The sequence below is a fragment of the Malus domestica genome, chromosome 03 (genome assembly GCF_042453785.1).
Source record: "Malus domestica chromosome 03, GDT2T_hap1".
NCBI lineage: Eukaryota > Viridiplantae > Streptophyta > Magnoliopsida > Rosales > Rosaceae > Malus > Malus domestica.
In genome coordinates this window covers 23,206,061-23,220,807 of record NC_091663.1, presented here as the reverse complement: position 1 = coordinate 23,220,807, position 14,747 = coordinate 23,206,061, and the positions used below count along the sequence as shown (strand labels likewise).

The 14,747-nt window shown below is 39.2% G+C and overlaps 1 protein-coding gene and 1 pseudogene across 1 annotated transcript; both read left to right on the top strand.

The window, feature by feature from the left end:
• Positions 1 to 1,251: 1,251 nt before the first annotated feature.
• Positions 1,252 to 3,587, top strand: LOC139194481 (nucleolar GTP-binding protein 1-like; annotated as a pseudogene).
• An 8,457-nt stretch (positions 3,588 to 12,044) lies between these two features.
• On the top strand, positions 12,045 to 12,584 carry LOC139194731 (uncharacterized). The gene has a single exon (XM_070819638.1). It carries the CDS (start codon positions 12,045 to 12,047, stop codon positions 12,582 to 12,584), a length of 540 nt encoding a protein of 179 aa, XP_070675739.1.
• Positions 12,585 to 14,747: the final 2,163 nt, after the last annotated feature.

Here is a 14,747-nt window from a genome sequence, read left to right as displayed (position 1 = left end):
TTTGTGATAATTGGGAGAAACGATTCAGCGGGGCCTCGATTTCTTAGGCTTTTGCACCCGCCCCGCCTCGATAATTTTGTGAACCCGTCCCGGCCCGTCCCGTTTTGTCTTTACAAATTTCAGACCCGTTCCATACCCACCCCGAACCGCATGGAACCGGCTCGCCCCGCGGGCCTAGGGCCGTTTGCCCACCCCTAGGTGCAACGAGATTTTAGAAGACGTCTTCCCCAAAACCCTAAACCTTTCAGAAATAGCTATTTATAATCTTTTGATTATACATCTTTTTCCTTTCTTCGTTCCTTCTGAGAGCCGCCCCCGCCGCTTCTCTCAATCTCTCCTTGTGTTGTGAAGTAAGTCCTTTACTTATCTCCGTAGAAGCTCTACTACTGTACCGTCCTTGGCTCATAGTTTCTGGTGTTGGGATTTTGTTTTGGCACTGTGTTTTCAATTTGTTTGCAGCTTTTTGTAGGCGGGTTTGTTAATGGATCAAATTAAACAATCATTATTTGTTCGGATTTCATGTTGTTTCAATCAAATCATACCATTTCTTATAGAACAAATGCTTGATTAATTCGGGGATTAGGAGAGTGTGTGTGTCTGTAATTTGTCATCGAAAAGTATCTATTTTCGTTGGCAAACCTTGTCTGGTTCCATTGTATACGATTTGTATCGGTAATTATCGTTTGTGTTGGGGGATGTTTTGTTCATTTGTTGTTAAATTTGTGAGAGCAGAAAGAAGTATAGTGTTTTTAGTTAATTGGGATAAGTCTTGGTAGGGTGGAAACGTTTATCGGTTATTGCGGGTGGGGAGGAAAGGCCAATTACAAGGATGGACTTGTTTGTTTTCTGAATTTCTATCAAATTTGCTTTCGTCTTTGATTACTAACAAGTAACAACTGCCTTTGAATTATTGCATGGTTGTTTCATTTCGAAATATTTTTGAATATTCTGCTGAGTTTTGTGGGGTTTTGACATGAATTTCCCTTTCATCATGAAAGTTACGATTTTGGTGATGAAGTTAGTGATTCGTTGTTTCTGGTGGAATGTTGTTGGCGGGGTGGTTATAAATTTTTGGGTTGAGCAGTTGGATTTTTGTGCTTCTTTATTATTAAAGACTAATGCAAATATATGCTAGACGTTTGGAATCAAATTATGTGCTGTGAAAATCAGTTTTGGAATTAGGACTGAATTGGATACTTTATGTTTTTTTACTTTTGAGTGTATGGTAATCGACCTTGGTATTAACTTGTATATAACTTCAAGAAGATGACTGTTGTGCCAAATGGGAAGGACTTCATGGACATTATCTTATCTCGCACCCAGCGGCAGACCCGACCTGTTGTCCACAAGGGTTATATGCCATTTCCCGCCTTCGTCAATTCTATATGCGCAAGGTGAAATATACCCAGCAAAATTTTAATGAGAAGCTCTCCAGAATCAACGATGAGTTTCCTAAGCTTGATGACATCCATCCTTTCGATGGCAACCTTCTTCATGTTCTCTACAACAAAGACCACTACAAGCTTGCACTTGGCCAAATCAATACTGCAAGGAACCTTATTGGAAAGATATCTAAAGAATCTGAAATTGTTGAAGTATGGGGATTCACTTTACTGATATGAATGTCTCAAGGTTGCTGCTCTTGGTCGCATGTGCACGGTTATAAAGAGGATTGATCCTAGTTTAGCTTACCTAGAACAAATTAGGCAACACGTGGCTAGGCTACCTTCAATTGACCCTAATACCAGGACAGTATTGATTTGTGGCTATCCGAATGTTGGAAAGAGTTCATTCATTAACAAGATTACTAGGGCTGATGCGGATGTCCAGCCCTATGCTTTCACCACCAAATCACTCTTTTGTTGGACATACAGACTATAAATACTTGAGGTACCAGGTAATTAATACGCCAGGGATTTTGGACCGACCATTTGAGGACCGTAAATTAGTGAGATGTGCAGCATCACAGCTCTGGCCCACTTGAGAGCTGCGGCATTGTTCTTCTTGGACATCTCAGGGTCTTGTGGGTACAACATTGCCCAACAGACAACTCTTTTTCACAGCATTAAGCGGTGGTTTGAGAGTGAGATGCTTAAAAAAAAAAGCACCCATGAAAAAAAACTGTGAGGGTTTTAGGTGTTTGGTAAACTGAAAAAAAAAAAAGATTATTTTGGAAGCTGCTCTGAGAATAAGCTGAAATCAAAGGAAAAAGCTGAATCTGCTATTTGTAGCTTTGAAAAATTTGCTTTTTTTTTTCAAAGCACACGGAGCTACAACGCTCCTTTAATGAAAAGACCCACTATCAGATTTTTTTTTTTTTTTCCAAAAGCACTTTTACAAAAAAGTTTACCAAACACTCTGCTGATTTATTTCACAGCCGCTTATTCTCACAGCACAGTCGCTTATTCTCACATCAGTTTTTTTTCAAAGCACAACAATACCAAACTAGCCCTAAGTCTCTGATTATGAACAAACCACTGATTATAGTCTGCAATAAGACTGATTTGCAGCCATTTGACGGTATATCCGAGGAAGACAAAAAGTTGGTCGCAGAGATGAAAAATGAAGCAATGAAGACAGTGGTTGGTCAAGGAGGTGAGGCTACGAATGATGAGGGGGTCCTCTTGACCATGAGCACTTTGATCGACGAGGGGGTGATGTCTGTAAAGAATGCAGCTTGTGAGAGGTTGTTGAATCAGAGAGTTGAGCTGAAGATGAAATCCAAGAAAGTAAATGACTGCTTAAATCGTTTTCATGTTGCAATGCCAAAGCCGTGTGACAATAAGGAAAGGCCTCTATGTATACCTCAGGTAGTTTTAGAAGCCAAGTCTAAGCAAGCAGTGGAGAAGGAAAAGAGGAGTACAGAAAGAAATTTGGAGAATGAGAATGGCGGTGCTGGTGTGTACTCTGCCAGTTTGAAGAAGCACTATATAGCTAATGATGAATGGAAAGAGGATGTCATGCCAGAAATTCTTGACGGGCACAATGTGTATGACTTTGTTGATCCTGATATTTTGCATAGGCTTGAGGAGTTGGAACGAGAAGAAAGACTCCGGCAGGAAGAGGAGGGTGATGATGATTTTGAGATGGATTGGATCTGACTCCAGAAGAGCAGAAGACGTTGGCTGAGATAAGGAAAAAGAAGAGCTTCTCATTCAACATAGAATCAAGAAAAGCACAGCAGAGAGTCGACCAATTGTACCAAGGAAATTCAACAAGGATAGGGAGTTCACAACAAAGAGAATGGGGTGGCAGCTTACAAAGTTGGGGATTTATCCTACGATGGCAATTAATCGAGTGCCCGAAGCAGATCTGTCTCCAGGGTCGAAAGAGGGAGAGATCAGTTGACGGGTGTTACTGATGGTGGCGTTGCTATGGACATAATACATTTCAAATCAATTAAAAGAGCTACAGTTACATCAATGATAAGTTTCAAATCATTCAACAAATATTCTAGTTTTGGTTATTTAGACCAAAGGAAAAAAGATAAAGAAAGAGCTATGGAGGTGTGCAAAATGTTACTGATGGTGGCGTTGCTATGGACATAATAAGTTTCAAATCAATTAAAAGAGCTACAGTTACGTCAATGATAAGTTTCAAATCATTCACAAATATTGTAGTTTTGGTTATTCAGACCAAAGGAAAAAAGATAAAGAAAGATATGGAGGTGTGCAAAATGGACACGTTTTTACAAGGTGTAGCATATGCATAACAACTTGAACCAAAATGTCAAAATGAGTCGATCAAGAGTCTTTCATAAGCTTATTTCACCATAAAATTTTTGGTCAATATGCCATGGCTTTTCATCTCTCTCAACTTAAACCTGGAAACAATAAAGAAGACATGTATGACCATTATATGGAAGATCGCGATTATACGAATAGCCATATACCTGACAATAGTTCTATACATGCTTGAAATGGAACGAGCAACATAAGTTTATAGAAAAATAAGCATTACACATCAATATTCAGTGTAGTTGAAATGACTGAACATAATGCACGGGTAAAGGCCGACCAAATGTAAAATTGATCTCTATTACTTACGATGTATCAGGAAGTTTTTAAATTGGCGTGGTAAAAGTTTCATTACTATTGTTCATTCCTCAATCATTTAGAAAATGTTTTACAACTCAAAGCAACAAAGTAAAGTCATAACAAGGCATATCGAAATTTTATTCTAACTCATGAAACATCCCACAATTTTGTTAGCCCTAGAAAAGTTTGATTCTCTATTTAAGATAGTGAAGAAGGAGGTGGGACGGAAGTTGCAATTATACAATGATTAAATACTCGGTCAGCCCTGGCTTGAATGGCAGTTCTGTTCCTAGTGTGTTCATAAGTAAAGGTGTTGTTCACGAAAATATTATGGCATGGTCTTCCCAATGCCACAAGGGCTCGGCAACTAAAGTCACCAATTTTCTTCCCTTTGAAAATATAGTTGTACATGTCGAATGCATACTTTATGTTGAAATGTTTTTTGCACTCAAACACGGCCAGTGAGTCATCCAAATGCGCCAACGTTGGAAGTGTGTAACTTGCCAAAAGCAAAATAACCACAATTGGAAACATGTTTAGTCCGGCCATAATGGTGAAAATAATGAGTAACTTTTGATTTTCTCAGAAAATGATCCCTTAGATGCAGTTGAACTTTGACGTAAGAAGTTCTACACTTATAAGGGATGAGACAAAGGTGCGAGTCATTCGTAAAATGAAAAACGCATTTTCCTTAAAAACTATTTTAGCAACATATTTACTGATGTGAGGTATCAAATACGAGTCGTTTCTAATTTGATATTTATTTGGTACCATAAATGTAACTTACAAGTTCCCATAAATTGTTTAATTAATATCAACAATCACATAGCTATTTATTATTTCATACAAATATTACTTGTTTGCAAATTAATTCACTGACTAGTTTATCACAATAGAGTTGCGAAAACTGTGAACTGAACTTCATGTCGTGACTATCGTTGCGTGCAAAAGAGACGACAAGCAGGAAAAAGAACGCGACAAGCCTTAATTGTTCTGCAGTAAATGGACAAACGTATTTCTCAAGTATATTATTCCTACTATATCAAAATGAAAATATGACGTAAGAGATTAAATTTGTTAAGAAGCGAATAATGTTGAAGTACAATAGACTAAGTAAATGAGCACCCCTTTCTTGGTAAACTCATTTGAGCACAAATATTATATCACACCCTACTGTGTATGGTACAATATTCATGTCTCACATGCCTGAACATAACGTTAACGAGCGACAATTGCGTCAATAATAAGTGTCAAATTGTTCAACAAATACCCTAGTTTTGGTTATTCAAACCAAATATAAAAAGATAAAAAATGATACAGAGGTAACACACTTTTACAAAATGTAGCATGTGCATAACAACTTGAACCAAAAAGCCAATAGGAGTCGATCAAGACTCTTTCATAAGCCTGTCTCAATGTCGTTTTGTAAGAATTTTGGGCACTACGCCATTGCAAACTTTTCATCTTTCTCAACTTGGACCCGGAAACAATGAAGAAGACACAGATGACTGTTACTAGGAAGATCACGAGCATACGAGCAGCCATATAACGGACAATAGTTCCGTACATGCTAGAAATGGGACGAGTAGCATAAGTTTCTAGAAAAACAAGCATTACACATCAATATGCAGTGTAGCTGCAATAACTGAACGTAATGCATGGGTAAAGGCCGAACAAATGTAAAACTGATCTCTACTACTTACAATGTTTCACATAGTTTTTTAAATTGGCATAAGTAACAAAGTGAAGTCGTAACAAGGCATCAAAGCAAATACATAGAAATTTTACTCTAATTCATGAAACATCCCACAAATTTGTTAGCCCTAGAGAAGTTCAATTCTTTGTTTAAGATAGCGAAGAAGGAGGTGGGATGGAAGTTGCAATTATACAATGATTAAATACTCAGTCAGCCCTGGTTTGAATGGCAGTTCTGTTCCCGGTGTGTTCATAAGTAAATGTGCTGTTCACGAAAACATTATGGCACGGTCTTCCTAAAGCCACAAGGGCCTGGCAACTAAAGTCACCAATTTTCTTCCCTTTGAAAATATAGTTGTACACGTCGAATGCATACTTTATGCTGAAATATTTTTTACACTCAACCACGATTGGCGAGTCATCTAAATGCGCCAACGTTGGAAGTGCACAACTCACCAAAAACAAAATGACCACAATTGGAAACATGTTTAGACTGGCCATAATGGTGAAAAGAATGAGTAACTTTTGATTTTATCAGAAAATGATCCCTTAGATGCAGTTAAACTTTGACGCAAGGAGTTCTACACTTATAAGGGATGAGGCAAAGGTGCAAGTCATTTGAAAAATGAAAAACGCATTTTCCTTTAAAACTACTTTAGCAACCTATTTACTAATGTGAGGTATCAAATACGAGAGTTTCTAATTTGGTATTTATTTTGGTACCATAAACGCAACTTACAAGTTCCCATAAATTGTTTAATTAATGTCAACAATCATGTAGCTATTTATTATTTCGCACAAATATTACTTGTTTTCAAATTAATTCACTGACTAGTTTATCACAACAGAGTTGTGAAAACCGTGAACTAAACTTGCATGTCATGTTAGTGACTATCGTTGGGTGAAAAAGAGACGACAAGTAGGAAAAAGAACACAACAAGCCTTACTTGTTCTACTATAAATGGACAAACGTATTTCTCAAGCATTATTATTCTTACTATTTCAAAATGAAAATGTGATGTAAAAGATTAAATTTGTTAAGAAGCGAAGAATTGTTGAAGTACTATAGATTAAGTAAATGAGCATCCCTTTCTTGGTAAACTCATTTTAGCACAAATATTATATCACACCCTACTGTGTATGGTACAATATTCATGTCCCACATGCCTGAATATAACGTTAACGAGCGACAATTGCGTCAATAATAAGTGTCAAATTGTTCAACAAATACCCTAGTTTGGTTATTCAAACCAAAGAATAAAAGATAAATTAAAAATAATAGCCACGCCTGTCTCACCCAATGGAGACTTCTGACATTTGCACATTAATGGCGCATCTAACTGCAAGGGCTCGGGACTAGGTGTGGTCCTTATTACCCCCGGCGGTTCGATGCTTAAGTAGGTGATCACTTTAGGCTTCAAAGTATCCAACAACGAAGCAGAGTACGAAGCCCTATTGGCAAGCCTTCGAATGGCAAAAGACTTAGCTGTGAAAAAGCTTGCAATTCATTTCGATTCCCAACTAATCACCAGCCAGACTACGGAGGAGTACACGGCAAAGCATCTGAAGATGGCACAATACCTAGAGAAGGTACAAAAGCAGCTTGAGGCATTTCAGACTTACATCATCACTTGAGTTCCATGAGCAAACAACGCCCACGCAGATGCGCTAGCTGGCATAGGGTCCACCTTCGACCATCAACTTAAATGCTCTATTTTGGTGGAGTATCTGGACAAACCAAGCATAGTGGCGCAACCAGCAGCCGAGGTGTCACAGGTTAGTACAACTATAAACTGGGAAGATTCCATTATAGACTACCTGGTCAGTGGCACATTCCTCATAGAAAGATTGGAATCTAGAAAGCTCCAAATGAAAGCAGCATGCTACTACATGTGGAACATCATTCTCGTCCGAAGATCCTACACTAGACCACATCATCGCTGCTTAATGCCTCCCGACGACCTAAAGGTTCTAAGTTCAATCCACCAAGGTGTTTGGGGAAATCATTCTGGAGGTAGATCCTTAACACAGAAGGCTCTAAAAGCAGTATACTACTGGCCTACTATGCATTAAGACGCTAAGGAGTAGGTACAAAAGTGCGACCACAACCAACATTACAAGTCGGTAAACATTGACTGCAAGCGAACTACACCTGCATACGAGTCATTAGCCGTTCATGAAGTGGGTAATTGACTTGGTAAGGTGAATGTCGCCTGTTATTAGGGGGCATGGGCAAGATGATCATGGCAATTAACTATTTCACCAAGTGGGTGGAAGTAGAGCCCATAACAACCACAACTCATATAGACATAAAACGCTTCATATAGAGGAACATCATCTGCCAATTTGGCATTCTTCAATCCATCGCCACAGACAATGACCCGTAATTCGTAGGCAAAGATTTGGAAAAGTTCTTCTAGAAATATGGCATCAAGTAACACATGTCCACTCCTAGGTATCCCCAAGGTAACGGGTAGGCCAAACGAGCAACTGGTGATACCCCTCTCTCCTTGGCATTTGGCTTAGGAGCAATCATTCCTCCCAATGTTATCGTGCCAAGTATCAATACATAACAACTTGTACCAAAAGGCTAATATGAGTGATCAAGAGTCTTTAGTAAGCCTATTTCAACGTCGTTTCGCAAGAATTTTGGGCAATACGCCATGGCGAGCTTTTCATCTTTCTAAACTTGGACCCGGAAACATTGAAGGAGACAAGTATGACTGTTACCAGGAAGATCGCGATCAACGAGTACCATATAGCAAACAATAGTTCCGTATATGCGTGAAATGGGACGACCAATATAAATTTCTTGAAAAATAAGCATTACACATCAATATGAAGTGTAGTTGCAATAACCAAATGTAATGCACATGTAAAGGTCGAATAAATGTAAAATTGATCTCAATTACTTACGATATTTCATGAGTTATTTTAAATTGGTGTGATAGTTGTTTTATTACTATTTCCCATTCCTCAATCATTTAGAAAATTCTTTACAACTCAAAGTAACAAAGTGAAGTCGTAACAGGGCATCAAAGCAAATACATAGATATTCAAACTCATGAAACATCCCACAAATTTGTTAGCCATAGAGAAGCTAATTTCTCTATTTAAGATAGCGAAGAAGGAGGTGGGACGGAAGTTGCAATTATACAATGATTAAATACTCGGTCAGCCCTGGCTTGAATGGCAGTTATGTTACCGGTGTATTCATAAGTAAAGGTGTTGTTCACGAAAACATTATGGCACAGTCTTCCCAATGCCAAAATGGCCCGGCAAGTAAAGTCACCAATTTTCTTCCCTTTGAAAATATAGTTGTACACGTCGAATGCACACTTTATGCTGAAATGTTTTTTGAGCTTAACCAAGGCCGACGAGTCATCCAAATGCGCCAACGTTGGAAGTGCGCAACTCGTCAAAAGAAAAATGACCACAATTAGAAACAGGTTTAGTCCGGCCATAATGGTGGAAAGAATAAATAACTTTTGATTTTCTATGAAAATGATCATGTAGATGCAGTTGAACTTTGACGCACGGAGTTCTACTCTTATAAGGGATGAGGCAAAGGTGCAAGTCATTTGTAAATTGACAAACACATTTTCCTTACTTTAGCAATGTATTTACTGATGTGAGGTATCAAATTCAAGAGTTTCTAATTTGGTATTTATATTGGTACCATAAACACAACTTACAAGTCCACATAGATTATTTAATTAATCTCAACAATCACATAACTATTTATTATTTCGCACAAATATTACTTGGTTGCAAATTAATTCACTAACTTGTTTATTACAAAAGAGTTGCGAAAATAGTGAACTGAACCTGCATATTGTGTTAGTTACTATCGTTGCGTGAAAAAGAGACGACAAGTAGGAAAAAGAACGCAACTAGCCATAATTGTTTTGCAGTAAATGGACAAACGTATTTCTCGAGCATTATTATTCCTACTATATCAAAATCAAAATGTGATGTAAGAGATTAAATTTGTTAAGAAGCGAAGAATCGTTGAAGTACAATAGATTAAGTAAATGGGCACCCCTTTCTTGAAGTACAAAGGCATGTGCATAACAACTTGAACCAAAAGGCTAATAAGAGTGATCAAGAGTCTTTCATAAGCTTATTTAAACGTCATTTTGTAAGAATTTTGGGCAATATGCCATGGTGAACTTTTCATCTTTCTCAACTTGGACATGGAAACATTGAAGGAGACACGTATGACTGTTACCAGGAAGATCGCGATCGTACGAGTAGCCATATAGTAGACAATAGTTCCGTACATGTATGAAATGGGACAAGCAAAAGAAGTTTCTTGAAAAATAAGCATTACACATCAATATGCTGTGTAGCTACAATAACCAAACGTAATGCACGGGTAAAGGCCAAATAAATGTAAAACTGATCTCTATTACTTACGATGTTTCATGAAATATTTTAAATTTGCGTGATAGTTGTTTTATTACTATTGTTCATTCCTCAATCATTTAGAAAATGCTTTACAACTCAAAGCAACAAAGTGAAGTCATAACAGGGCATTAAAGCAAGTACATCGAAATTTTATTCCAATTCATGAAACATCCGACAAATTTGTTGGCCCTAGAGAAGTTCAATTCTCTGTTTAAGATAACGAAGAAGGAGGTGGGATGGAAGTTGTAATTATACAATGATTAAATACTCGGTCAGCCCTGGCTTGAATGGCAGTTCTGTTCCTGTTGTGTTCATAAGTAAAGGTGCTGTTCACGAACACATTATGGCACGGTCTTCCTAAAGCCACAAGGGCCTGACAACTAAAGTCCCCAATTTTCTTACCTTTGAAAATATAGTTGTACACGTCGAATGCATACTTTATGCTGAAATGTTTTTTGCACTCAACCACGGCTGGCGAGTCATCCAAATGTGCTAATGTTGGAAGTGCGTAACTCACCAAAAGCAAAATGACCACAATTGGAAACATGTTTAGACTGGCCATAATGGTGGAAGGAATGAGCAACTTTTGATTTTCTCAGAAAATGATCCCTTAGATGCAGTTGAACTTTGATGCAAGGAGTTCTACACTTATATGAATAACGCAAAGGTAAGAGGGGTAACTTTGCCACCACAGAGCACCACCACCATGGCAGCCACGAGAACCATCATGGCAGTGGATAGTGGGACAACTCCATTTCAGCGTGTTGATCAAGCCATGGCCCAAGTGGTGCAAGCCCTAGAGGCAGCTAAGCTTGTTACCACCACAGCAGACGAGGCCCTAGAGCAAGCCCAGGCCTAGACACCAGCAGTAGCAGCCTGGCATACCAAGGCCCCATGCCACAGAGCAGCACCAAGCTTAGGCCCACACCATTTTGCAGTGCCGTATAGTAGTTGGCCCAAGCCGCGTCGAGGAAAGAAGTTGCCCAACGCTTGTGTGCTCTAGCAGCCCAGCCCACACCAGCGGCCCGACCCACTTCTGTGGTTCAACCCATGGTCCAGCCTATTCTCGTGGCCAACCTAGCAGCCTAAGCCTACCTAAGATCGGTTTAATCATCCCAGCTTCAGATTTTTAGATCGATGATTAAATCAGAGGTATTTCACCCTATTTTTTCGAAGATTTGACATATCCCAACTCAAATTCACGCTCAAAGTCCATTACACTTCCACCACTCAAGGAGATGCATACCGTCCAAGCTCTTCCACCCCAAATGGCAAACAACACTTGCATCAACAAGTCATAGAGTTAACAAGCACACTCGCGCAACAGACGAACTTTGTGAATCAACTTTTGAAGAGTATCAAAATGCAGCGTGCCCCAGATAAGGTGTCCTAAAATAGGACAAGGGCAGTGCACACTCTCGAGTAGGCCCCCAAGATAGCGTATACTTTTGTCTTAGCGTGTGAAAGAGCGTGCATTCTCGGTTAGGCCTGAAGGCGAGAATATATTCACTGTTGGGGCCATACTTCGATAATCAACATGGATAACCTTCCATGCAAAGTGTTCATTCGCGGCTAGGTCAATAAGGAGCATCATCCACTTCACATTGGAGTAGGCAGCATGACGGATGGAGACAATTAGTCACTTAATCTGGCTCAAGTTCAACTGGCAGCTCACGAGTAATTTACTCGTTTGCCAAGAGTGTACTATATGCACCGTAGTCGCGGCATAAACGACTCGAGCATATAGAAAAGCAGCATAAGCCAGCAGGTCACGACCAGGCGTAGCCGGAAGCTCCGCTACCCTAGTAAAGATAAATTTAGGAAGAAGTAGAGAAGCTCCTGGTCGAACGATTGTACGATTTCCAGCGCAATGAAGTCAGTGACGAGGCACTCTGATGAGACATGACCAATATAAGCAGGTCACATTTCATGGACGAGATCGAGCAGGCAGAGCCTCCACGCAAGTTCAACATGCCACATTTCACATCTTTCAAAGGAGATGAAGACCTAGAGAGGCACCTAAAGCATTATCGCAGTACAATGATCCTTTATTGGAACAATGATGCCCTTATGTGCAAGATATTCACCACAACCTTACAAGGCGAGGCCCAAGATTGGTTCCACACCCTGCTGCCACAATCTATCCGGAGTTTTGATGAGCTTTCTTTTGTTTTCACAAATGATTATTCATCCTATTACTCGATCAAGAAGAAGTCCGACTGCTTGTTCAACGACAAGAAAAACCCAAATGAGTCACTCCGTGACTATGTGAATTGGTTTAAAGCAGAGAAGGCGAAGATAGTCAGATGCAACAACTCAATAGCTAGTGCAGCTTTCCAAAAAGGACTCCCATCATACCACCTGCTATTCGAAGAATTGATCATGAAAGAATATCTAACTCTGGCAGACTCATTCACTCTGGCAGAGAAGCATGCACTTTAGGATGAGGCTCGACGACCAGACAAGGTACTCTAGTAGCCTAAAAAAGAATCGAAATTAGCTCAAAAGAAGGAGGATGGAAAACAATACAATAACAAAAGCAGGCATGAGGCCAAGTGTAGGGACCGATCCCTGACTAAAAAAGGCCCGACGCTTAAGAACTATTCTAAGTTTTTGATCCCGATCCACAAAATCCTTTGCGACATCAAGTGCGAACCAAGGTTGAAGCTGCCGAAACCATCAAAAGGAGATACCTTTAAGTTGGACCACACCAAGTACTGTGCATTCTATCGAGGTCTCGATCATACAACTAACGAGTGCTACACTTGGAGGAACTAGCTAAAGAAGCTGGTGAAAGAAGGCATGGTCAACAGATACTTGGACAAGCCAGCTGCATAACCTAGAAGGGATGCAAACGCTAACCAAGGCCGAACAACTAAGACAATTCAGATCAATGGCATCTTCATTTAACCTGAGCACTTGGGGGCAACCAATAACTCAAAGAAGAGGAAGATCTAACAAGCTCTATTAGTCTCTTAGGTCTAGGCGGTGAACACCCAACCTGGACCTATCGTTGGCTTCACCAAGCATGATACCGAAGGCATCTACTTCCAACACAACGACGCACTAGTGATATATGTCCAACTAGCCCACACTATAGTCGACATAATGATGGTTGACAACGAAAATACAATCAACCTACTTCAGCTCTCAGTAATTCAGAAGATAGGCCTGGAAAACGTAATCATACACCGAATGGAGGTACTCACCGAGTTCAATAGACACAACTCGACTTCCATTGACAACATTACACTTGACGTGAGAACACTACCGGTTGTTTCAAAGTAGATGTTCACGAGTGACCTATTTCCCTACAATGGGATTCTTGGGCGACCTTGGTTGATAAAGATGGATGTCATAACCTCTGTCAAGTACCAAAAAAGCTGATTCCACATCCTGGGAGAAGAAACCGGAGAAATTAAGTCTGACCAGGCCACATCTCGACGATGCACTGTTTAAGCACTAAAAGAGTTAAAGAAGAAGACCTTTACCCCCGTAGAGGCTACCAAGGTCCAATGCGATGATGAAGCTACCAAATTATAGCAGACGGTTCAAGAAGATGGTGTCTAAATCAATGTGCCAGCAGATAAGACGGGATGGAAACTTGAAGAAGATGCCGAGCACATCATTCTTGATCCCCAGCAGCCGAACAAGAATGAAAGGATGAACTCACGGCTTTACATGTCAAGTGTGGAGAAAAAGCCTCTAGCTATCCCATCCATCATCTTATTTCTCAAATTCGTTTTACAATCTGTCTAGTTTTTCATACTTGTTTGTTTGTTTCAACTTCATCCAAATCAAAACCCCCCCTTTTACTTTCTTGCTTCAAAGTGTTTCAAATCTGTTTTAGTTTGTGTTTTTAAGTGTTTTGATTCAAGTAAAAGTCAATTTTCGTCCAAAGTCATTCCTAGTGTCTAGTTTAAGTTTATTTAGTTGTTTTAAGCTGTTTTGAGTATTTTAAGTTTGCTTTGAGTCTTGTGAGTCTTGTTAAGTGTTTTTAAGTTTAGTTTTATGTTTTTGAGTCAGTTTAGAGGTTATTAGCAAGCCCTCCTAATCCCCGGTCCAGAACGATCCCTACTTATACTTATACTACAATTGTCAAAAGAGGGTTAAATTTGTATGTTAAGTTAATTTTCGCATCACATACACCAAAAATCACAAAAAACAAACATTTAGAGGTTATTTTAACTCCGATTTTGATGATTTTTTACGACTACACTCCTTGACCCTATATGAATACAATTGAACTCGATCTTCAATTTAAAATATTTACACTAGTGGATACCACAAAACCTTATGTTATACTTCATGACAGTAGTTTCAATGATAGGATATGCATTTTACGAAACTAGTTTTAATGATCCAACCGTCAAACATATTTGTTTATACTTCAAGATTGCATACACCAAAAATTGAAAAAAAACAAACGTTCAAAGATCAAGTAACGAGACAAAACTTTTTTACGGTTATCAACGAAAAGTCACCATTTAACGGTTATTTTAACTTTGATTTTGATGATTTTTTACAACTACACTCATTGACCCTATATGAATACAATGAATGAACTCGATCTTCAATTTAAAATATTTACACTAGTGGATACCA